At 58.3% G+C, this 25,218-nt stretch overlaps 1 protein-coding gene across 1 annotated transcript; it reads right to left on the reverse strand.

The window, feature by feature from the left end:
- Positions 1 to 829: 829 nt before the first annotated feature.
- Positions 830 to 23,604, reverse strand: KLF16 (Kruppel like factor 16). Its single transcript, XM_037885639.2, has 2 exons — positions 22,925 to 23,604; positions 830 to 10,908 (listed from the first exon to the last, which is right to left on the reverse strand). Exons 1-2 carry the CDS (start codon positions 23,334 to 23,336, stop codon positions 10,610 to 10,612), a joined length of 711 nt encoding a protein of 236 aa, XP_037741567.1. The 5' UTR covers positions 23,337 to 23,604; the 3' UTR covers positions 830 to 10,609.
- Positions 23,605 to 25,218: the final 1,614 nt, after the last annotated feature.

A 25,218-nucleotide genomic window follows, 5' to 3' on the forward strand; every position in this document is an offset into this window, starting at 1 on the left:
CTGCAGGGCTCTGGGGTCTATCTGCCAGCCAAGTTCTACCTTGGTGATTGGTTACTATCATTATCATGTTCTCTGTGTATATAAATCTCTCCACTGTATTTTCCACTGAATGCATCCGATGAAGTGAGCTGTAGCTCATGAAAGCTTATGCTCAGATAAATTTGTTAGTCTCTAAGGTGTCACAAGTCCTCCTTTTCTTTTATCATTAAGAAGGGGTTGCCAATGTCTTAGCTTCTGTAGACAGAGCTTATTATCCACAGCAGGGCTCCTTACGGTCCTCCATTTACCCCCCTCTATTTCAGGGACTTCCTGCACTTCCCTAATCTCTCCCTGGCTAGGGGTTTGTGTGGCCCCTCTTCATACCTCCTCCCATCCCCTGTGAGCAGCGGTGTGCATCCCCATTCCCCCAATGGCAGGGTCCCCCAGTCCTCCCCCATGGTTCTGTGTGGCCCCCATTCCTGCCTGCACCCTACAGCCGCATCCCCCATTTCTCTCTCCATGTCGGGGCTACATACACTTTCCCCTCTTCTCTTCCCCCCTACTGTGGTGTTCAGAAGTTATTGCATTGCAGACACATGCCATCCCTCTGAGGGTCAGGCCTCATGAGCTCAGTCAATTACAAGCTCCGTCAGCAAGGTGGGCAAGCGCCCAAAAGAGGGCAGGGCTGGGTCCGATCAATATCCTTTGGGTTGGGGCTAGAAGCAGGCTGGGGCACTGCCCTGGGGGAAGGAGGATGTGGGAAGAGGGGACAGATGAGCTCGAAAGAAGCATTCCAAACCCCAGAGCAAGAATTAAGTGTGGCCACGAGTCAAAATATTTCACTGACTTATTTAATTAAAAAAAATTTATTTTAAAATACAGCACCAAGACAGTGCAACGCTTTCAACCCATCCTTCCACGCGCAGCTCCCGGGCCAGCGAACTGAAGAACAGACACCTGGTTAAAAAAGGGACCGACTGACCAACCCCACGTTTTGCAAAAGGAAGTTCCCTAAGAGGTCTGCTCCCGCCCAGAACCCCGCTCCCACCTGAGAAGGCGACACCGGCTTCCACTGTCCTGGCAACGCCCAGGATCGTTCCCATCCGAGAACTGGCAGGCCGGTGACTGACACATTCCTACAATGCTTTGGCTGGACCGGCCCGAGTTCCACCCGCCATCCCAGCAACTGCGATTCTCTTCCCCGGCCTGTGCCCACAGCAGCCGCCTCGGTTTAAAAGCTGCATTGGTGTGTGTTATGGGAACACAACACCCGCTATGCCAGGGAGGGGGAGGCCCAGGGTCCACTCCCCCTCCTCCACTCAAACAGCAGAACGGCCAGTCAAGCTGTACGGTTTGACCCCACAAACTGCGTATTAGACAAAATCTCGAGCTTCCTGCTGGCAGCGTCCCTTTGCGAGCAGAGAACCCATCTCCTTCCGAAGGGGCAGGGATCCTCCCCGCTCCCAGCTGGATCCTGAACAGGGAACTCGCGGCTCCTGCCGACAAGAGAATTGGCCACTGGGTGGGGAGCGGGAGGTCTGGCGGCACAGGGAAGAGGCTCCTAGCTCAGTGTCCACCAGCTTCCCCTGCAGCCAGAGACACCGAGAAATAGGAGACATCTTGTGCAAAAGGCAAGCCAGTGCTCCAGGCCCGGGAGAGCAGGACGCCTAGCTGAAGCCACGCTGCCATGGGCTGGGATCTGTGCTGGGGGCATCATGGGAACCCAGACGCAGTTAGCACCAGGGAGGAGCAGGGGAACACGCCATGCATCACCAATTCTTCCCTTTAACAGGGGGACAGACTGATCGGGAAGGACATCCACATCAACCTTATTACTAGCTGGTGAATTTGGCCTAGCAAGGAGAGAGGAGGGGACCCATCAGTGACAGACAGATAGCCTTTTCGACTTCATTTCTTCCCCCACCTCGTTTCAACCCACGATCCCTCGCCAGCTCTGACAAGACAGGCAGGCCCGTGTAAAACACAAAGCCTCCCGCATTAGGGATTGAGCCACCCCACCTAAGCTGGGCTCAACAAACAGGAGAAAGGCCACGTTTGCCCTTCCATGAGGATTTCTTTCGGCCTCTAAGCAAACTCAGAGCCAGTCACAGTGGAGCGTTAGAGGAACTTCTGAACCTACACTGGTCAAGTGGGCTTGAAATTTGCCAAACCAAGGTCATTCTTCCCTAGCTCGGGCGTAGACGCCAGAGATCGCAGCCTCGTGGCAGGGTCGTCTCCAAGGGTTTGGGGAAGCAGCTGGCGAGGCACCCCCAGTGCGTCTTAAAAATAATCAGTTGCTAGAAACGGAGGCGGAAAGGTACTCTTACCCTTTCCTAACAAGGAAGTGATTTAGCAACAATAAACCACTCCCCAAAAGCTCTGTCTGCTAAGATCCAGCATCCGCCCCCCACCGCGCACGCCCTTGGCTTTGTGGCTCTTTAAATAAACACAAACACACAGAGAATGAAGAGACCAATTAACAAGGAGATTTCTCTTTGGGGAAAGTGGCTTCCGTAACATTAAACCTCCTTGACCTCCCCAGCTATTCCTGCTCCCCAAGGAAACGTTCAGACAGGATCCATTTCTCCCCCCCGAGCTCATCGTCCCTCGTGTGCTCCGTTGCTGACCGGAGCTTTGATTGCACAGCGACACAGCGCCTGTCGTTTTGCAGCATGGGCGAGTGGGGTGCAAACTGCGCTCAGGGATCCCTTCACCCTCCTCCTCTACCGAGGAATGGGGCAGCGGCTCAGCAGCCTTATGCAGCCGATTAGGAAGGGAAGTGAAAACTACCTCTCCCTGACAGTGCTGTCTGGGGAGCTTCAAGGAGGCCGAATGCAATGACTCCAGTGGGAATTCAGCCAGGACGCCAAGATTAAACCTCGGACTCTCGCCAAGCAGCGTGATCCATTCTAATGGGGAGAGTAGCCACTAGGAATGTGGGGTCCCTGGGTTCTATTCCCAGCTCTGACCTTGGACAAGTCACTGCCCCTCTGTGCCTCAGTTTCCCCCCACCCCAACTATAAAATGGTCATAACAATACTGACCCCCCTTGCTTTGAGATCTATGAGGATAAGAGCTAGGGGACTATTCTCAGAAGGGCCACAGGCTCTCTGCTGAGCACAAGGCGCCAGGCCTGGGCTTTAAGTCTTGTCCCAAAAGAGGGTTCCTCCTGCAGCATAGTTCTCCTTAACGGGCCTGCAATGCCCATTGCATCGGCACTCCCTAGAGATCTGCTGGCCTCAAATGGCCCCAGGCCAATGCTGCTTAGCTTGTTGGCCGAGCGGCTCATGGGAACGGCTCCCTTAGGTCTGGGCCACTCTAACCCCTCAGTCCTCCAGGCCAGTCGACATTAGTACTCAGCCCCGTTATGGCCCTTTGCATCTGAGGATCCCAAAGCACTTAACCCCGGGTTCCGGGGTAGGGACGACACATTCATTTGTGGCCTGGGGGTCTGGAATGCTCTTCCTCTTCCACACCCCGCGGCTCGGGGCAGACGGGGAAGGGCCACGTCCTGAAAGCAAGCAGTGCGTCAGGCCAGGAGATTGGGCAGAGGATAGGACGGGACGCAGAGAACCCCTGCGTTCAGGAAGTGGGCCAGGATCTGCTGTGCTGTATGAAGCGGGGTATAAGCTGTATGGCATTTCTGCAGTCAACTAGAGACGGGAGGTCATTTTATCTCAGTCTTTGGCACTGGTGTGACCGCTGCTAGAATAGCGCATTCAGGCCTGGGGTGCACACTTCAAGGAGGATGCTGATAAACTGGAGAGGGGTCAGAGAAGAGCCACGAGACTGACTGGAAGATTAGAAAGCCTGTCTTACAGTGACCAAGCCCTGACTCTGTCGAGCTTAACAAAGGGAAAGCTAAGGGGGGACCTGATCACAGTCTGTATGTATCTACACAGGGAACAAATATTTAATAACGGGCTCTTCACTCTCGCAGTGGAAAGTCGAACACTGGAAGTTGAAGCGAGGGAAATTCCGACTGGAAATAAGGCACACATTTTTAACGGTGAGAGTAATTAACTATTCAAATCACTCCCCAAGGGTCGTGGTGGCTTCTCTGCCACTGGCCATTTAAAATCAGGATTGGCTCTTTTTCTATAGGATCTGCTCTAGGAATCATTTTGGAGCAGGTCTCTGGCCTGTGCGATGCAGGAGCTCAGAACAGACGATGCCAGTGGTTCCTTCTGGCCTTCACATCAGTAGAACATAAGAGCGGCCAGACTGGCCATCTAGCCCAGTGTCCTGTCTTCCGACAGTGGCCAATGCCAGGTGCCCCAGAGGGAATGAACAGAACAGGGAATCATCAAGTGATCCATCCCCTGTCGCCCATTCCCAGTTTCTGGCAAACAGGGGTTAGGGACACCATCCCTGCCCAATCGCCATTGATGGACCTATCCTCAAGGAACTTATCTAGTTCTTTTTTGAACATCGCTATAGTCTTGGCCTTCGCAACATCCTCTGGCAAGGAGTTCCCCAGGTCAACTGTGCATTCGGTGAAAAAATACTTCCTTTTGTTTTAAACCTCCTGCCTATTTATTGACTCCTAGTTCTTGTGTGAGGAGAAGGAGTAAATAACACTTCCTTATTTACTTTCTCCACACCAGTCATGATTTTATAGACCTCTATCATATCCCCCCCCTTAGTCACCTCTTTTCCAAGCTGAAAAGTCCCAATCTTATTAATCTCTCCTCATAGGGCAGCCGTTCCATACCCCTAATCATTTTTGTTGCCCTTTTCTGAACCTTTTCCAATTCCAATATATCTTTTTCGAGATGGGGCGACCACATCTGCACACAGTAACTAGAAGCATTTGAAAGGTCAGGCCCAAGGACACAAGAGGCCACCTGGTGCTTCTCTGCCACCAGAGGAGGTCAGGAAACATTGCTTAACCTCATGCCAGGGCTATGAGGTTTCTGTGTCACCCTGCTGCCAGTCTACTGAGGGGAAACTGAGGCACAGAGAGACACTGCTTGCCGGAGATCGCACAGCAAGCCAGCGGCGGAGCTGGGAATTGACCTCAGCTACCAGTCATGCGCTGCAATAGGCAGAACTGGCAGATGGGGTGAAAACAGAGGAAGCTCCAAATTAAGCGTGGACCGGGCCGGGGGAAGATCTAGCTGTATCAGGGCTCTAGTAATCCTGCGCCTTCGAGCCACTGAATACTCCGAAGGCCTAGACACCAATTATGTCCTGTTTAAGCCTAAGCCACATGGTTGATCTTCTGCCTCAGGGGTCAGTTTCACATCTAAAACGGTGCCTCCTCTCATTAGATCTGCTTAGCAAGGGCCCCTGGGACAAGCAGATCCGATTTCGGACCTCTCCCCCCTGTGATTGCGGGGGGGGGGCCGCGCGTCAGGATAGGAGCTCCCCCTGAGAGCATGGAACTCGAGCTCCCACTCACGCGTGCCAGCCGGCTCCTCGTCAGCCAGTCAGTCCTGGTTCCAAACCGCTGTATAAAAGTCGCACTAAAAAAGTAAGGGGTCTCCCCCGGTTCCCCCCCCCAAAAAAGCAGCAGCATTTGATTTTACTGTATAGAGATCTATTTATATAACTCCAGCTCTGATAGAGAAGAGACTCTGTAGAAATATCACACGCACACAGAATAAAGTTATTCCCTCTTGTAAGAAAAGAAACCATCTCACCACACTTATTAAAAATCACAAGCCAGAAAAATACCCACTTTGCATGGAATCTGGGGAGCCCAGATATAAACCTGCATCTTTCGATTGCTCTTGGTTGAGACGGATCTTGGTTACGCTAGGTGAAGGGACTCGGTCTTTTCCATATGGGAACCACCCTCCAGTTTAACTGGGACCCATCCCCCCTTTCCATTTAGCAGTATGAGAAGAGAGCAGAACCCCCAGGAGAAGGATCCCCGACACCCCTGTAAATCCAGAGTGACTCCACTGGAACCAGGGGCGTTCTAGATTTACTCCCCATGTAACCAAGATCAGAATCCAACTGCATAGGCAGAGAAATAGCGGAGGGGAAGGAAAGCTGGGGGAAGGGAAGATCTAGGGCCCAGACCTTAATGGAAGCTTTGCATGAGTAAGGACCTCAGGGATGGACCCCTAGCGAGGGACGCTCCCAGGAACAGCGATAGCAAGGAGATTATGCCCCCATGACAACGGAGTTTGCCCCATTCCCCACCCCTACAGGGATAAAGGGACCGGATCAATAAAGACACTGAAAGCCAACCAGCTCCTCGCCCCCAAGGAAATGCCAGGGGCGGAGGGCAGAATACAGAGAACCTACATTACCAGAGGGGCAAACACACCGCTGCTCGTGGCAACCTACGGCAGCATCTGGGGGGGGCGACTGCATTGTATTCTTAAAGGGCCTATAAAAACAAACACTCTCGAGTGCCAGAGAAGCTTCTCCACCGCTGGGGCAGAGCATCCAGCGGGCTGGGCTCGCCAGCTACAAGAGGTGGCGCGAAGCCGCGTTTCTAGAGCTGTCCCAGTGCAGCCTCTCCACCCCCCACCCGGGGGGACAAACCATCGGAAACGCGTTTGCCTCCAAAGCAGGAGCCGTTCGTCGGGCCGGGTGAGGAGAAGGACCCATTCCAGTTCAACTCCTTGGGGGAAAAGGGAAAAATCAGTAATAAATAAGGAGGAAATAAGTGCATGGAGGCTGGGGGAGGACCCCTTTGGAGCTGGAGGGGGGGAGGAGAAGGGAGGGCTGGCATCTCCAGGCTGCCAAGGCGGCCCCATGCTGCACAAACAGCCTTTAATAACCATTTCGGCCGGTGGAGGCAGTGTAGCCCCTCCCCCCACCCCCAGTTCACTGGACCCCCTCCTCCCCCACAATACGGCGTTCTGTCAGTCCCTATCCTTGGAAGGGACCACACACCCACTGCCCAGGTTATAGCAGGGCCCTTCCTGATCTAGCTTCGGTGGGGGCCAAGTGACCCTGCTCAGTGCTATGGCCACCTCTCACCGCGATGGGGAAACTGAGGCCATGCAGGTCACTGGCTGTGTATGGGCCAGCAGGGAACCAGGGCAGCCCGCAGGCTTCAGCGATGCTTCCTCGGGTCACCAACATCTGCCTTGGCAGGTGCCGTCAACACTAAGCAAAAGCAGCCCTGCCTACGAGGGTCCCCTACCCCTGAGTCCCGTCCCCCACGCCAGCAGTGATGCCAAGCACCTCAGGACAGGAACATCGGGGAACCCAGCATGCACTGGTGCAGGACGGCTAAGGCGGGCTGGGTCAGAATCGCTCCAGGTCAGGGCTACGAACTGGGGACACCGCTGGCTGCTGCAGAGGAAAGAGCCAGTGACAGCCCTGCACCCGGTGCCAGGCTTATCTTGGGAGGGGAGACGCCAGCCTCACCCGCACCAGCTCAGGCCACTAACCACTTCACGCCCCAGCCATGGAGCCCTTCTTGAAAGGTTGTTTCTAGATCACCTGCTTTTGCCCTCTCCCCACTGGTCCATCAACTGCCCTCCTTTCCTCTCCTCCTCCACCCACTTAGCCATTCATAAGCCACTTCCCTCCCCCCCCGGCCCTACCCCCATCACAGGGGCCCTGGGACCGCCCCATAGAATAGTCACCCAGCGACACCCTTGCATGAGACAGCTGGTGGGAAAGGTTGGGCTCCTTCAACAGTTCTTGCTGGAAACAGATCCCCCCTGAAGCATCAGCCGAAAGCAGGAGAGAGAGAGACAGGCAGCTCCCAAAAGGCCAGTCAATTTGTGAGCTGCAAAGCCCGGCCCGATGGGCGCGGGCAGGAAAGGATGCTTGCAGGACACTGACGTGAGAAGGGACATGCTGGCTAATGCAGTATGGTTCAGTGTATTCTAAAGGTGGCCTTTGGCGAGCCGCCCCGAGAGGCGGCCGCTGCTCCCAGAACCAGGGTCCTCCAGCTGGGCTGGCGTCTCTTCCCGGCAGCCCCAGTTCAGGAGGCCAGAGACAAGGTCCAGCCAGAGGAGCTCCGCACAGTCCTCGAGCTCTGGCGCCGGAATCCTGGCCGCTGCAAGATCGGGCCCCAATCCCAGCAAGCTGCTGGCTCCTTCGAGACAGTCCAACGACCTGGGCCACTTGAGACAGTCCAACGCCACCGGAGATTGGTCCTGCAGAGCTGGGACCCAGGGGCCACGCGGAATAGGGAGATGGGGCAAAGGAGTCCGACTCCCAGCCGTGCCAAGCTTGAGGAACTCCCAGCAGACCCATCCCAGACACGTCTCTGAAACGTTCCTGGGGGCGAGATTCTCTCCACAGAGCCCAGGGAAAGCACTGGGGGGAGGGGGTTTGCTTCTTGATCTGAAGCATGGCTGGACTGTAATGCTTGAGAGAGGCGTGGGTGCGGAGCAGCCTATGCCCAGAACAGGTGCGGTGTGGGCATTGCTGGGGCCAGTTCCCTCCTTGGTCCAACGCAGGAGGGGAGAGCCATGCCAGCTACACCGATGGCTTTGTTACCCAGGCAGTGGGACCCCGAGAACTGCCCGCGACCCAACAAACTCGCTCCACCAAGGCCAATCGGCCTGGGCTCAAGCTGAAGCCCTGGAAGGCTGCAGGCTTCGTGGGGATAGCTGATGTTCAACCTTCTGGCCAGCGGCACACGAGCTTCCAGCCCAGTCGATTCCCAGTGCAGGCAGAACACCCGCGTCTACAAAATCACGCGGGGCAGCTCCTTGTCCCCCTCTAGTGGTCAGACCCCAGAGTCCGCTACTGCGACGGAACGAACAGAGCTGGGCGCTTAGCTCAGGCGACAAACTCACTGGTTTTAGAGCCAGAGGTCCCAAGTTCAATCCTTGTAGCTGACTCAACCAGGGGCATTACTGCACCCCACCCTGCAGCCCCGACCTACCTCAGGGCTGGGTCTACACTGGGAACTTACACCAGCACAGCTACGCCTCTGCCGGGTGTGAAAAAATCCACGCCTGAGCGGCGTAGCTAAGCCGACCAAACCCCTGGTGCAGTCAGCACGCGGGCGATGGGAGAATTCATCCGTCGACCTAGCTACCGCCTCTCGGGAAGGTGGACTGCCAACAACAAGGGGAGAAGCCCTCCCCTCGGCCTAGGTGGGGTCTACACCGAGCATCCCACCGGTGCAGCTGCAGCAGGTTGAGTGTAGACACCCTTAGTGACCCCAGTGCAGCTACTTGCGGCAGAGTCAAATGGAGCGTCCCACGTGGCTGAGACAGGCTGCTATGTAACCGCTGTTGGGCCAAGAAACTAGTCCACTCTGATCAATGCACTTGACCTAGTGCAGTTCTGGGACAGGCCTGCTCTCGATGGTCTCCAGGCACTTGGCCCTATATTTCCAGCAGTGACTGATTGATTTTTTGGGGCGCCCCACCTGACCCACCTCAAAGGGGCTCCCTGTGTCTTTAAAGTGCTGAGCACTCTCTGGGGAAAAAATTAAATTACAAGTTTTCAGGTCTCCGGTGGAGCGCGGAAAATCTGTGGCAACCCCCAAATCACCGAGAACCTAAACGCAGGCCCAAGCTCCCCTTAAAACAGCTGCACACGGCCAGGGTCCAGCAGCAATATGCTGCGTAGACAAATTCTCAACCCGCATCCCCTTCAAAGAGGCTGGCTGAAGCGCCTGTCACACCCCCCCTCTTTACCCCCGCCCCCTGATTCCACAGCTATAAAAACCAATTCTGTCCATAAATAGATTCCTGCCTAAAAAGCCCAGCCCCACCCCATGGCAAGGACTGGACTGAGCGTCACTCGAAAGGTACATGACCCACCCAGTGCCAGTCACTCAGTCTGTGTCCACTGGCCAGATACCCACGGCTTGCAAAGGCCTCAGAAGGTTGCAGCTGGGGGGCATCAGTCCGTATAAATAAATATTCAGAATTCCCCTCTGGGAGAGGGGGAGGGAGATATCTATATATAGATATATATATAGATAGGTTGGGCTTCCCGCAGAAGCAGAGGGGAGAATTTCAGGGGAGCAGGTCCTGGTTTCCAGAAGGGGAGGGGAAGTGGGAGACGCAGGGGACTTCGGCCACTGGCCGTCTCCTCCCTGAGCAGCCTTCTGTCCCAAGAGTGAAGCAGTCACGGCCTCTGGGGACGGGAGGCAGAACTGGCCTGGTTTAAGCTGCCTTTGTCAAGGGGCCCCCAAGGTGTAAGCTGGAACCATCCCGAGGGTGCCCCCTGCTGGGGAAGTGTCATTGCAGAGAGGCGGCAAGGGCCCTGATTTGCCCCTCAGCATCTCCAGGGCGTAACAAGTCAAGCCAGTAGAGTCTGGCACGGTGGTAGCCAGGGGTTCCCAGAGAGGTGCCACGTCCCACCACCATGCAGGAGTCTGCCCCGGGGAGGGGCGAGGTCGTGGCCATCCCCCCCCCAGCCCCTTCCACAGCCGTCAAGGGGGCGCAGCACAGCCCGCGGGACTGGACGCCCGACCGGTGTGCCATGCAGGCCGGGGGTGGGGGACGCTGGACGTCACCACGAAGCCAGGTGGGGAGAGGCTGCTGCTCGAAGACACCCAGAACACGGAGAGGAAGGGCCCCGTAAGCAAGACCCCGTCAGGGAGGAGCGGACGGTTCACTCCCCCGACAGATCCAAGGGCAGCCTTGGCACCGGGCCCTCTCAGCGGCTTCCTGGGCTGGCCTGGGCCAGGCGGCACCTTTTGGGGTCCGTGCCACTTGCTCCCCGCTCGGAGCAGCGCCAGCCCCTACAGGAACTTGGCCGGGCTGGGGGCAGGGCTGGCGACAGGGCTCCCCGCCAGGCTGCCGGGCGCTGAGCCGCTGGGGGAGACGCTGGGGCAGCCCTGCCGCTTGACCATGGAGGGGTGGAAGGCGGGGTGGCGGCGGGCATGCTTGGTGAGGTGGTCGCTGCGCATGAAACGTTTCTCGCAGAGCGGGCAGGCGAACTTCTTCTCCCCGGTGTGGGTGCGGTAGTGCCGGGCCAGCTCGTCCGAGCGCGCAAACTTCTTGGAGCAGTAGGGCCAGGTGCACGGGAACGGCCTCTCACCTGCGGGGAAGGGAGGGAAGAGGGTGAGACACAGCAAGGAACCCATGGGGGATGTCCCTGTGCCCCCTGCCCCGACCCCTTTGGACTCCCCCAGGCAGTCTATGTGACCCCCACCCCAACCCCTTTGGACCCCCAGACAGTCCCCAGGCCCACCCTGGCCCCTTTGGACTCCTCCACATAATTCCCATATCTCCCACCCCACCACTAACCCACCCCTTTGGGCTCCCCCAGACGGTCCCTGTGCCCCCCCACCCTGACCTTTGGCCTCCCCCAGTCCTCCTGCTCCAACAGCACAGGCTCTTAACACTTCAGCTCAAGGAGAATCTCCACTAGCCATTCACCCTATAGGGTCTATGACACACAGCTGAGCAGTTTCAATTCCACCCAGTGGAGGGCAGTGTTACAAACACCGGTCCAACAACAGTGTTGGACAAACAACCCAGGTGCATTGTGAGTTGCAGGCTCCAAGTTCTCGGCATTTGCTCTAGCCAGGGGCAGCTGGCTTGGCAGGCCAGTGACATGATCTCATGCAGCTCTCATGTGTGAGCTCCGAGTCCCTGGACTGACCTGGGGAAGGGCTCAGAGCAATGCCGCTTGGAGAACGAGGCAAAGAGAAAGGGAAAGTTAATCATTCATTTCAGCTCCTACCCCTCCAAAACAATCTCCCGTGTCCCAGCTAGATGGCAGCATGCTAATTAAGGACACTTCAATCTCTCTGGTCACTCGATTACAGACCTAAAAGTTGCAATTCTTTGGGGGAGGGATAGCTCAGTGGTTTGAGCATTGGCCTGCTAAACCCAGGGTTGTGAGTTCAATCCCCTGAGGGGGCCATTTAGGGATCTGGGGCAAAAATTGCGGATTGGACTAGATGACCTCCTGAGGTCCCTTCCAACCCTGATATTCTATGAACAAAAAAACTTCAGAAACAGACTCCAATGAGAAACTGCTGAATTGGAATTAAATATGCAAACTGGATACAATTAACTTAGGCTTGACTGGGCGTGGATGGGACATTACACAAAGTAAAACTATTTCCCCGTGTTTATTCCCCTCCCACCCCCCACTGTTCCTCAGATGATCTTGTGAACTGGTGGAAATAGCCCACCTTGATTATCACTACAAAAGGTCCATTCCCCAACCCCGCCCGCCTCCTGCTGGTAATAGCTCATCTTAAATGATCACTCTCCTTACAGTGTGTATGGTAACACCCATTGTTTCATGTTCTCTGTGTATATAAAATCTCCCCACTGTATTTTCCACTGAATGCATCCGATGAAGTGAGCTGTAGCTCACAAAAGCTTATGCTCAAATAAATTTGTTAGTCTCTGAGGTGCCACAAGTCCTCCTGTTCTAATTAAGGACGGTGACACACACCACATTTCCCTGGGTTTGAGGATACTTCTGCCACATGAGTCTTTTTCCCCCCGCAGAGTCAGAGCGCGGATCCCGGACAGCTGCGATCAGCGTCTCACGTCTTGCGTTACCAGGGGACCGTGAGCGTGCGCGCGCCTCGCTCTGCTCCCCGTGTCTCCGAACCGCCCTGCAGCATAACTGGGGACGCCGGGAGGCACTGAATTGGAACAGCAGCGGGGGCTGCGGGGCAGCAGCAGAGCTGGGTGCAGGGAGATATTCGGGAATAGCAGCAGGCGTGACAGCCATTCTCTGGCAAACCAGGTCCGGTCAGGCTATCGGGGGCAGAGGGGGGTGTCTCCTTTCTCCCCAGGAAGGGGCAGTTCCGTTCTCCTGCAACAGACCCACCTCCCCGGCTCTGGGCTCTGACACTGGTGCAGGGCTTGTGCGAAAGAGAGAGGCTCGGGGGCGCTGTGCTGGGACAGGCCCAATGCCCACTCGCCCCGGACAGACAGCCCTGGAAACACAAACGGCGCATGCACCCCCCCCACCCATGGGCAGCCCGCTCCGGCGAGCCGAGAGGACAGCTAGGACTACGCCAGGCCCGGGAACTAGAAGTGCCCAGCAGACAGCCTCAGCCAAGGGTTTCAAGCCCACCCAGCCCCTGGGGATTGTTTGCTGGTTCTAATCCGCCCCCATCTGCCTAATCCTGACACAAAGCAACTGACCTGAGCAAGAATTAAAAAAAAACAGACCCAGAGAGGATGAAGGCAAAATTAAAACCTCAGATTAAGATGCGGCCGGCTCCGGCCTCCCCAGAGACTAATTAGATGCTGGGCACAGGGCTTCCAGCCTTGCCCCCAGTTCATCAATCTCTCTCCACCCAGTGACTGCTGCCTCTCTTACTAGGGCGCCCCCCGCTGGTCAGCTGCAGACTATGCCTGGACTCGCAAACTTGTCCGGACTGAAGGTATTTCGAAGAGAACCGACACCCCATTGAGATCAAGGGGGCCAGGAGCATCAGTACCAGAGACACAAGGACCGTGCGTTCTTGGGGGCCTGTGCAAGGGGCAGTTGGGCTGACAAAGCCGAGAGCCACTTGCAACGAGACGCCGAGAGAACCCCAGGGCTTAATCTCACTAGGCTCTGTTCCAGGTTACAGCAGGTTTCTGCAATCACAAGTGTGACAGGATCGTCACCGGATCAATAGTGAGCGAAATTCCAACACAATCTGCCACTTGCGTCCTTTCTTCCGGTTTAACCCACCCAGCCCCTCGCCCCCAGCAGAAGGGTCCCAAGGCCCAGGAGGGGAATATCGCTGGACCCATGGCTGTTTCAGGTCTGATCCTGACTGACCCCTCCAGGCCACGTATCAGCGGGTTACCACTGTGCAGTTGGACAGTTACTGAAGCACCTGCATCTACAGGTGCAGAGGCAGAGACTAGGGCCAAGTTAAACTTCCTTAAATGTTTTTTTTTTTCCACAACGTATGACACAGGTGGACTGCAGAGGAATTGCCAGACTGGATCAGAGCAGGGGCCCTTCTAGACCAGTCTCCTGTCTCAAACAGTGGTTAGCACCAGCTGCTTCAGCAGGAGGAGCAAGAAACTCAGCAGTCATGGGGTAATCTGCCCCCAGCAAAGCTGGCTCCTGACCCCTATGGCCAGAAGCCAATTCATGCCCTGAGTTGGGTTTATCTCCCTGCCAAAACGCTTGTACCTTTAAACCGCACTGTTGAACTCTGGGTGATCTTTTTTTTAATCCTGCAAAACTCTTGACCCTGGTGATCCCTTGTAGCAAGGAGTTCCACGGGCCAGAAAGAAGATCCTTCACCCATCTGTCAGTGGTCGAATGATGAGGTGGCCAAGTGTCAAGGTTTTAAAGTCAGCATAGATTTGGGGCGACCAGCCTCCCCCACCCACTGCTTTGCCCCTGGTAAGCGACACGACTATGAAACATTTAAACCATATCACCCTGCTCTGTGAATCCCACGCACGAGAGGCTTTCCCCTGACTGCACAATCACCAGTTGGCACGATCTCACACAGCGGTTTTCGACAGGAAAACACAGCCCCCGTCACTGGTGTTACAAATAGCTTCTCCTGACTTGCGTAAGCCCAGGGCAAAGGCGCTGGGCGGCGTCAGAAGCGGCTCCAATTTCAAGAGCTTTTTCCCAGCCCCAGCGTGAGTCACAGCCCAAGCTTGGCAGAGGAGCGTGGGATGTTCAGGGGACCCTTTCAAGGTAAAATGACATCAAAAGTCTTTGCTTATTCCTGTAGCCCCCAACCCTGCAAACCGCTCCTGGCAGGCTTACCCGGGCTCCCTTGGACTTCAGAAGGGCTTCTCAGAGTGTCATGCTAAGCACATGTCGTAGCAGCTGGGCCTAGGAGAGCTGACAGACCACTGGCCACCACTGACCTGAATTTAACAGGCATGTTTATTAGCGTTACAGTAGCACCTGGCGGCACCGATCAGGGGCCACGGGCTAGGGCGACCCTACGTTCCGGTTTGGCTGGGGCAGTCCCCCTTTTTAAGCCCCATCCCAGGTGCCCCGACGTTTTTGGCAAAACTGGGCACTGGTCCGGTTTGCTCTGACCAACTGATCATCAGCTGGACCAATGCCCAGTTTTGCCCAAAGGAGGGGAGCCCGCCCCGCTATGGGGGCATGGAGGAACGTTTGCGGGGGGGGGGGGGGGGTGGCAACACCAGGCAGGTCGGGCTGGTCCCACGTGGGCGGGACGGGGAGGAGGGGGGCGGCGAGGATGACTTGGGCCGGCCTCGCACAGAGTCCTGTTTTCACTCTGGGAAATCCGGTCACCCTAGCGAGGCCCCCGTGCAGTAGGCCCCCACCACAGAAAGAGAAGGGCCCTGCCCCGCCTGTGATGCATTATGTGGTTTGTTATTGCTGCCTGGAGTTTTGTATTAGTAACACCACCACAGACGATTAATAACGAAAGCCTTGAAAGTCTTGTTTGCTTGTCTGTATTCCCAGGCTCGCATCCCCACACGAGCCACTGGCCGCTTTCACGTTGCGCTTCTCAAGGCCCACCTCCTTCGCCCTCTTCATTAAAATACTTCTACTCAGCTCAGATTCTGCACAAACAAGAGGGACGCAGGGCAGCAGCTAGATGGGCGAGAGGCTGTAAGAATTCCTGGCTCTACCACCAACTCACAGCGTCACCCAGGGCAAGTCACGGCTTTCCTGTGCCTCAGTTTCCCCATCTGCGAAACAGGGATACCACTACTTCCTCTGTGTTTTGAAAAGCTTTGCTCCCTGACGTCCGGGACGTGCTCTGAAAACCCTGGTAACTCGACGGGAAAGGCGTTCGGCTGCTCTGTGCCCACCAAGACTGCAGCACGCAGTGCGAGTCAATGGTATGCCTACTCTTACACCGTGACAGCAGTGGGAGGGGTTCTCCTGTCCCTGTGGTTAACCCCCCGCCCCGAGAGGCAGTAGCGGGGTCAGCAGAATTCTTCCATCGCCCCAGCACGGCGGGGAGGGTGGGGAGGAGAGAGGGGATTTGTCACACCTGGAGAGATGCAGCTACGCCAATGCAAGTGTTCAGTGCAAACCAGCCCTAAGACACCGGTCAGCGTCCCTTTGAGTTCACCCTGCCCCTGGATCCAGCCCTTTGGTAGGGAGGCCGAGCCCTGCCGCCCCTCCCCAGCACACGAAGAGAAATGCCCGCTGCCCATCCGTGCCCACTTACGCCTACCGTCAGACCCCAGCTGGCGCCTGCTTGAAACGCATCCGCTGCTTCGGTTGTCCTGCCTCGAACCGGAGCGAGCCAGACGCTCAGGGCAGGAGGCAAGAGCGGGGGATGGGAGCGCACACTTCAGGCCCCAGGATTTGCAGCCCAGCCCCCAGCCCTGGAGAACAGCTTGTGTCACGCAAGAGGCCAGAGAGCCGCGCGGTGTCGGAGCCGGCCCATCGCTCCGCATAAGTGTCAAAAGCTCCTCAGGTCAGGCATAACCTCCCGCCCCTTCCCTGCCTCCCACGCTGTGCCTGCTGTCTGCACGGAGGGGGAAGCCAGGGGACAGCAAGCGGTGGGGGAAAGCAGCTACAGCTGGGTTTGCCAGCGGGCTGTGGCTCGAAGGGGACACAGGCTAGGCTAGCCGCCAACAGAGAGCAGGGTGGGCTGGGCTCCTGGCAGGGTTGCTCCCCGGCGGCGCTGGGCCTGGACAGTTTTTAAAACCAGCATCCTGTGCAAGGGGCTAAATCCAGGAAGATCTGCTCTGATCCCTGTTCATTTCACCATCCCTACCCGCGTAAAGCCCACGGCCCCTCCCAGCGCATCCAGCCCGTACAGAGCATACCCACAGCGCTTTCTGGTCACTGCAAGGCACTGAACGGACACTGAACTGCACCCAGGTGGGCAAATGCCACTGACACTTAGCTGGGGGGTGGAGGGGGGGCCCAGAGGTCACCCGCACAAGGTCACAGCGGACACCGGCAGCAGAGCTGCTAATGGGACCCAGGCATCCTGAGTCGTGGCTCGCTGCCCCGAGCGCACGCCCGGCCTGCCTCTGCTGCCACGTGAGCGAAGCTGCCCACGGCTTGCCAAGCTAAACACTTGGGTTTCCCGTTGGCTACGGCCAAGGCATCGTTCAATGCCAGGGGGCCCAGGTGAGGGGCGGAGAGGAGGCCCTAACCTTTGAACTTCAGAGGGCGTGAGACCAAGCCCACCCGACTAATTCAATGCAACCCTCCCCGCTAGGAGTAATTGCACGCCCCTTCCTCCCCCGCAGCTCTCAGGGGCTGCTGAGAGGCTGACAGGCAGCATGGGGACTGCCCCATGACTCATCCTGCCAGCCCAGCTCAGCAGGCTTTGGGTGCAGGCGCTGGGAAACCCTTTTGTCTTGGAGCAAAAACAAACATTAAAGCCAGGAACAAAAAACCTCACCCAAGCCACCAAAGGACCGAGCCCCAGGCCAGACATTACAGCTCAGGCTGATCCTCTCTAGAAGGGGAGGAGAGAGGAGGCCCAAACACTGGCGGGGAAAGAATTCAGCGCAGGAAGGGCAGCGAGGACAGGGCCCTGGCTCCGGGTGGCTGCTCCGGGGGTGGGAGCCAGTGATAGAGGTCCCAGCGCTGGCTCTGGGTTCACAGAGGCACGGTTAATTCCTGGCAGGGGATTTGTGGGCAGGGGCGGGGGGCAGCGCCAGGAGCTGCTTTGGGAACTCCATGGGTTAACGCCACATGCAAGCGACTCCCTCTCCCGCACGCCGCGCTCCAGAAGAGACAGGCACATGGGCTCCCGACGCCGCGTGCAGCCAGGGAATCTCACGCACCATCTGTGTCACCAGCACTGAGCCAGCTCCGTCGCAGCAGCGGGGTGAGACGAGGACAGCGGCTCCGTCGGCACGGGATCGTCCGGCTCTGCGGCACCGCCAGCCCTCCCGGAGCGTGGAGGCTGCCCCCTCCTCCACGCCCTGTGCTTTCGTTCAGCGGTTCAAGCCCTGCTCCAGAACCAGGGCGTCCGGGACTGTGCCCACAGGATGGTCCAAAGGCAGAGGAGAGGGAGTGGGGGCGGGGGGGTCTGTCAGGGCCCAACCCAGGCATCTTAGGGCAGCTCCAGCCCCCGCAGTTCAGCCCAGTGCAGAGATAATCTCGCCACTCAGGGGGTTTCCTAACAGCCGGGATTTAAAGGGGACGGCGTCAAGCAGTTTAAACCCCAGGTTCCGCACCCCTCGGACGCTGCGATCGGGCACCCTCCGTGCTCGGTACCAACCGTGCCACCTCCAGGCAAGCACACACCGATTGCCACGCGCTTCCAACACACACACACCCCCTCCCCCCGGCCATGGAAGCACCAGCTGCCCCCCTGTTGCGGCCGGGGCGTGCACAGGAGCTGCAGGAGTCAGGCATCCACATCGCCCTAACGGTCGGGGGGAGTCGAGAGTAACTCCCTCGGGGACTCTGAAAATCCCAGGCAGCTCCCGTGCAGCTCTGTTTACCTGCAGAACCTACAGTCAACAAGGCAGGGGGCTGGGAGCGAGAATGCAGCTGTTCGATTCCCGGCTCTGCCACCGACTCACAGCACGAGCTTCAGTGAGTCACCCAACCACGCTGTGCTTCTGGGGAGAGGGGGTGCAGCGGTGGAGACCCCAAGAGAGAAACAAGGTGTTCAAAACAGGGGGCAGGGTGGCCTAGTGGACTGGGACTCTGGAGACACTGTGGCGTCCAGGGACCAAATGCAAGGACTTCCCGCTGGACGGTCTCTGTCCCCCTCCACACTGGGGACAGCTGTTCTGTAGGTTCTCGCCTGTCTCCGGGCATCTCCCGCTCACTAGGGTGCTACCGGAGGAGAGGCCTTAGCAAAGGGCTGGCTCCGACATTGATCCACGTACGGGCCTCAGCCTTCCCCTCCTCCGCTCCCTCCTGCCACCACGGCTCTGCACCCAGGCTGCCCCATCCCTCTCTGTTCGCCCTCTGGGTCCAGCCCTCTGCAAAGGCCGAACTCGCTCCCCCAGCAGCCCCTTTCCTTGGAAAGGGAGGACAGAGCCACTGAGGAAATCAGGTTTCTCTCCTGGGGCTTCCTCGGTTGTTTTGCCAGCAGCCTGGCTCCAACCCCCCACCGCCCCCAGGGGACCTGGCTTTTCCCCACCTCCCTCCCACCAGAGGCTCAGGTTACAAGAACCCTCTAGCCCAGCCACTCTCTAGCTGCTCCTTTGTGTGTGTGTGGGGGGGGGGGGGGGAGGCTCCGCTGACGTCCTGAGCAACACCCCCCCCCGCAGCGCCCCAGCTCCTAGTGCCTCTATTTCAAACCACGCTGCCTCTTCAAGTTCAAACCGTCCCGAGTCCAGCCATCACACCACAATGGGGCCTTTTATCCCCAACGAGGCGACAGGAGACCCCGCAGCTCAGTGCCCAGCACACAATGCCACGGGCCCGAGTCCGGCTGCCTCTCTGCGGGCACACCAGAGCCAATCCGCGGGGGAGCAAAGCCCCCCGGGATGCCAGCTTGGGGTAAGCAAGACACACTCAGTCCGCCCCGACACAGGACCCCGTGAGGGGTAGCTGGCCAGCAGAGGCGGGGGCGGCCCTCCCAACGGGAAACTGGAGCGGCCCCACCTAAGCACGAAAGGGAAAGCAACACACGTCATGGGAGGCATCCGGGAAGCGCTTCAGGCAAGGCCATTTTGGATCAGGTCTGGAACCCGAAGCGCTCGACAGGAAGGGTACCCAGTACAAAGCCTGGTTTCCAGAGCACCCACAAGCCACACCCCGTGGACACATGAGGAAAGGAGTAGGAAAAACCAGGCAGAACCTGCCCACCATGGGGATTTCAAAGGGCTTCAGAGGAATTTTAGTAAAACTGCTCCATCTTCTGTCCACTCCTCGGGTCCGTACAGCTCCTAGCACCACGGGACCCCAATTTGGGGCCTGTTCTACACCTAAAATCTAGCTCGATATAGCTATGTCTCTCGAGGTGTGCAAAATCCACAGCCTTGAGCGACACAGCCCTATCTCCCAGAGTAGACACAGCTAGGTGAAGGGAGAAAGCTGCTGTCACTCGGAGCGGTGGGGTCCCTGCACTGACGGAAGAACCCCGTTCTGTACAGCTGTGTCTACACTACGGGGTTATGCTGGCACAGCTATGCCAATATAGTCCCCATAGTGCAGACATACCCATAGTTATACCAGGGCAAAAACCGTATAGTCCAGCCCTCGAATACTGCATGGACCAATGGCTTCACATCCCCACTCCAGACTCCGCAGGGCAAGTTTCCTATTCACTGTGGGCTGGGGCATTTTTCAAGCCACACCTGTAGATCTCTTCCAGGCTCTAATTTGGGAAAGACTTTATCACACTGGGGATGAGTATTACACCCCAGGAGGGCCCCCTTTACATATGCACATTACCATTAGCCAGCTACTACCCTTCCTAAATTAATCCAGCATATGGTCAGCCCTCAGAACTCACGGCTGCTGTGGCCTTATCTGAAGCCAGAGGAAGGCGAACCCATGCAGGTCACCGTACATCAGTGCATCCGCACTTCTACAGTAGGGCTCTGCACTGGTGCACACCATCAGTGTAACTACCCCCGTCAGGGTGAGGCCCGTTGACCAGGTCTCTCTCCACGCAGACCAGGAGAGGTCACTCCCAAGGTCCAGCCCCCCTCCTCCGTGGTAACAGGGAGCCAGCGAACCAGCATGGCAGTTCCACACTGAAATCAAAGGACAACAATGTGCTCTCAGCAAAGCTAAACCAACGCCCCCACCCCCACAACTGATTATACACACCATTGATCAAGGCAGGGCTCATGGGTCATGTCGGACAGCAGATATTTGTAGGCAGTTGCTCCCAACTGGTACCACCATCGTTATGGTGCCTAAGAGGACTTGGAGTGAAGAAGCCAGCCATGGCTTTAAATGCATCCTCACTGGGACGCCAGGTTTCACGCCTCGGCATCTTGCTGACTGATAACTACGGTGGCAACTGTGGGAAGAAGCTGCTGACTCCATGAGACCCTCTGCTCCTCCTGAGGTTGGGCAGAGACACTGCAGGCCCACTCCCAATCTCCCACAAACCCACCTGACCCCACCGATTCCCTGGGGAGAGACAGGAGTTGGGCTGGGCCCAATTGCTTTGGGTCTCCGTATAACCCCAAACTTTCACGGCCTCTGGGTTGGCGGCAGTCCAGATCTGAACTCTGCCAATGATGCCTGCCAAGACCAAAAAGAAGTCCTGGATCCAAACGCTTCCTAACGCTGGATTGCAAGACTCCCCACAATGGGCCGGTAAAGATCTTCCTAACAATAAGCCACTTCCTACCATATATTTCCGTGCAGTTTACATTAAGTGTGAGTTTAACACTGCAAAAGGGGCCAGTGACAGCCCAGCATGACCAGCTCACGGCTCGGGGCCAGGCAGGCCTGATCGACACAACAGACTTCTGCCAGCATCCCCACGTCGGTCAGGGGTGCGATCTCTGACCGACTCAGCGGGCCCCTCATATAGGCACAGTTATCGCCGCAAAGAAGTGCAGTTTTACCGGGCCAGCTTATTTCACTTGAGGGAGCACACAGCGTTGAGGATATAAGCTGCATCCGCACGAAGAGCGCATCCCTGGGGTGGTCTCCAGTACCTGGCCTCCGTCTCCCCAAGAATCCGCAGGTAAGGCCCACTGAACCCATCCTTAAGAACAGTAACCCAGACACTCATTCAACCCCTGCCCTGTTCGCCCTGTGGCTAGAACCAAGGCTTACTAATAAGGGCCTCTTATCTTTCCTCCCCCATGCTGCCACCCTGCCCAATTAGAAACAACAAGCGGGGGGGGAGAATTAATCACACTCCCTCCCTGATCTCCTCTGCTCTGTTCAGTGCCAACGCTCCACCCTCCTTGCCTGGCACCAATGCACGTGCAGCAGCCTCCCCAGTGCACCAGGGCGAGACAGAGAAGCAGGAAACCAGGAAGCTTCTGCCCTGTGCTGGGATTTTGCCCCCTCCCCCTTCACTTCCATTTCTGCCTCCTGCCTCTCACCAGCCCCACCCTCCACCTTAGGCAGAGAGGCACCAGGCGACCTCGTGCCCAGGGGAGAGCTGCCCTAGGGATTCCTGTGACCTACCCTGTGCCTCCCCGAGAGCCGGCTGCACCCCACAGACTCAGTGCGCAGGAAGCGCCAGCCCCTGGATTCGGGGGCAGGCCAGGCCCCCTGCCCCCGACTACAAGCCACACAGGGCCACTTTCAAAAGTCAAAGGGCTTCAGCCACCTCCAGAGGTCAGCGGAGATGGGCGCTGCTCCCGGAAACCAGGGCCAAGGAAGAGATCCGTGGGGAGGAGGTCACAGAGGGCAGCAGGCACCAGGACCTGGTGTGCGCACACTTCAGTACCAGGTCCCCCACCACGCACACAGAAAGAAAGCTGCACAGGGTTGCATGGCAGAGAAGGAAGGGAAGCGTGTCACAGGCCAGGGCCACGCCTCCCTGACAGCCCAAGCCCCGCCCTTCCCACAGAAGGGTGGGGGGAGGGGCAATAGACTGGGGCCCTGGGCAAGCCCCATGACCCTTTGGGGCTGCAACTCTTGGATTTGAGGCCAATGGAAATTAAGTGGCGTTGTTCCACGCAGCGGGGCGGGGGTTGGACACAACTTCAGACGGCTTAACCCCCCCCCCCTCCCCCGCCCCAGCAAAAAGAAGTGACATCACCGTGGTCCCCCCCGCCCACCCGCCACGGGGAGGCCTCCGGGGTAGGTCACGGGGGCGGGTGCCTGGGAAGCGGGGTCACAGCCCCCGGGGCGAAGGAGGGAGGGAGGGAGATCGGTGCAGGATAAAGCCACCATCTGATAAAGCGACGGGGGGGGGGGGGGGGGGCGGTTCCTACCTATGGGCATGAGGGCGTGGGGGGGGACATGGGGTACTGGGGAGATGCGAAAGGACTGGAGCGGTGGAGTGGGGTGGCGGGACCCCAGGAGGGAAAGGGGGTGCAGGAAGAGGAAGGGGAGGTGGGTAAAGGCGGGGCCCCTCGTGGGTGGGGGAGGAGGAGAACACGCGCGCAGGAGCAGGGGGGAGGAAAGTGGGGCCGGGGGAGGAGCGTGAGAGCGGAGGCGGCGGAGAGCGGCGAAGGCAGGATGGGGGGGCCCGCGCAAGGAGGGGGCAGAGTCGGGTGCAGGTGGGGTCCCCACGCGGGGAGACGGGGCAGAGTGGGGGAGGCGGCCTCACCTGTGTGCGTCCTCAGATGCGCCTTCAGGTGGGACGATTTGCCATAAACTTTGCAGCAGCCCTGGAAGTGACAGCGGTGCCGCTTGCCCGGGGAGGAGAGGCTGGGGCTGTGGCCGGGCAGCGGGGCGCGCTGGGGTCCGCCGCCCCCGTCGGACAGGGTGGTGTAGCCGCTCTCCAGGTCCCCCCCTCCGGCCGACGAGGACGAGTTGCTGCTCTCCGAGTGCGCCGAACCGGGGCGCGCCCTGCAGCCGGCCGCCGCCTGGGCTGCGCCCCGGAGCGTGTCCCGCACCTCCCGGTCCTCGCTGCTAGCGGGATCGGGGCTGGGGAGGCTGGAGGCGGCGGCGGGGTGGATCAGAGCCCCGCTGGAGATGGACACCAGGCACTCGGCAGCTAGGTAATCCAGGCAGGACATGGCTCTCCAAGGGGGGCCCCGGCGGGACTGAACAGGGGGGGCCCGGAGCTGCTCCACTCGCCTCGCCCGGCTCCGGGGAGAGATCCGCAGCCTTTGTGTCTCCAGGCGGCCGAGAAAGCGGCGGCTGCTAAGGCTCGGGTGGCCCCTGCTCCGCCTCCGAGCGCACCGAGTGGCTGCGCCGCGCCCTGGCGCACGGAGAGAGACGGGGACATCCTTCCCCGCCCCGCCGGGAGCGCACGCACCGCACCGCCCGCCCCAGGGCGTGGGCTGCAAGGGGGGGGCGGGCCCCGCCCCCAGCCCAGGGCTCCCCCCACTCTCCGCCAGGCTCCGCCTCTTGGCACATCGGCCCACACGCCGGCGGGAGGAGCGCATGGGGGGTGTAATGGCCCCCGGCGAGGAGAGGGGCCGGCGGCGGCTGCTGGCCCGCCCCCAACTCCGCGCGTCTCAGCACAGGGCGGGCGGCACCCTCCTCCCCCAGGCACAAGCGGCAGCAGGGTGCGACCCCTTCCCACCAGTGCCATGCTGCCTCTGGCCTCCCAGCCCGCCCCTAAAGCCGGCACAGCCTGTGATCTCCTCTCGGACCAGCCAAGCCCCGGGGACCTTGGAGCCTCCCCTCGCCCCCCACGCGTGGACATGGTCTCCTCTGATCACCATGATGTGGAGTGTGTCCCCAGTGCTCCATCCCTGTGGCCTCTGGACTAGGCCCACGGGGCACATTCCTTTCCTCTTTCCCCTTGGCTGCCCAGGTCAAAGGGGCCCACGACCTCTCCCCCAGCTCCTGTCACAAATTCACAATCCCCCCCGGGTTATCCAGGATACCCTGCACGCAGTGGGAGATCCCAGCGTTCCCCCCATCCACCCTTGGTCTAGTTATATGTGCCAGGCCAGCTCACCCAGCACCCAGTTCAGCACCTGCTAAGACCCTGTGTTTGCAGCACCCTCACTGGGCATGGACAGACACAAACGGCCACAGGCAGAGTGGAGAAACAGCCCCCAGGCCCAACTCACCGTTCTGACCAAACCAGGATTGTTCTCCTGCTCCGTGGGGGATGCCCCTGAGCTCTTCAGGGTGTGTTGCCCCTCTGGTGAGGCTCATGCCCAGTCCCCACGTTGGCCTTGTGGCTCCCAGGGTCGAAGTGGGGGAAGCATCAGGGTATCTTGGCATTAAAATGAAACCACACTCAGGGCAGATCTGTGACTGTGACCCCTTTTTTGTGTGTTGTCATCAGTGAAGCAGTTAAAAACATTAAGGTGCAAGGATTCATTACTTGGGCAGCTGAGTAACAGGAACGGGGCACATCACACTCTCAGAGGCCCTGTTTCGGGCTGGCGGGCCGCAGGTTCTCAGACCTCACTGCATTCGTTACTCACACGTTCATGCGTTTCTCTGTGACCCTTATGATTAGGGGGCTTTTCCCCCGCTAATGAAAGCTGAGATTCTAACCCTCCTACTCCTGGGCTGAAGCCAACCTCTGCCTTCTGCGGGGCAGGCAGCTGGAGATAGGCAGGATGGTCTGATTGGTCTGGCCATGCCTCCGGAGGACACGATGGCAGCCTCCAAAGAGGGCCACTCACTCAGCCCAATACAAGTCCTGGGTTAAGAGATCCTTCAGACTTCCTTTAGGGTTTGACAGGAGCATTCATGCGCATGGGGTGAAGGAACAGGTCCTATCGCATTCAAGCTGCCTCCTTAAGATTTTTAGTTCCCTTTAGAGACACAGGGCGTGGGGCAGTTATTAAGCCATCCTGGAGAGGGCTGTTCATAACTAACTGCTGGGCCTGGCCCTTTGGTGGCTGCTTGTTAGAGCCGGCGTCCCAATCCCATATCCAGAGGTGGGACCGTCCTGCGGGTGAGAGTCTCAGAGATTCGTTGCCATCTGGA

The sequence above is a fragment of the Chelonia mydas genome, chromosome 25 (genome assembly GCF_015237465.2).
Source record: "Chelonia mydas isolate rCheMyd1 chromosome 25, rCheMyd1.pri.v2, whole genome shotgun sequence".
NCBI lineage: Eukaryota > Metazoa > Chordata > Testudines > Cheloniidae > Chelonia > Chelonia mydas.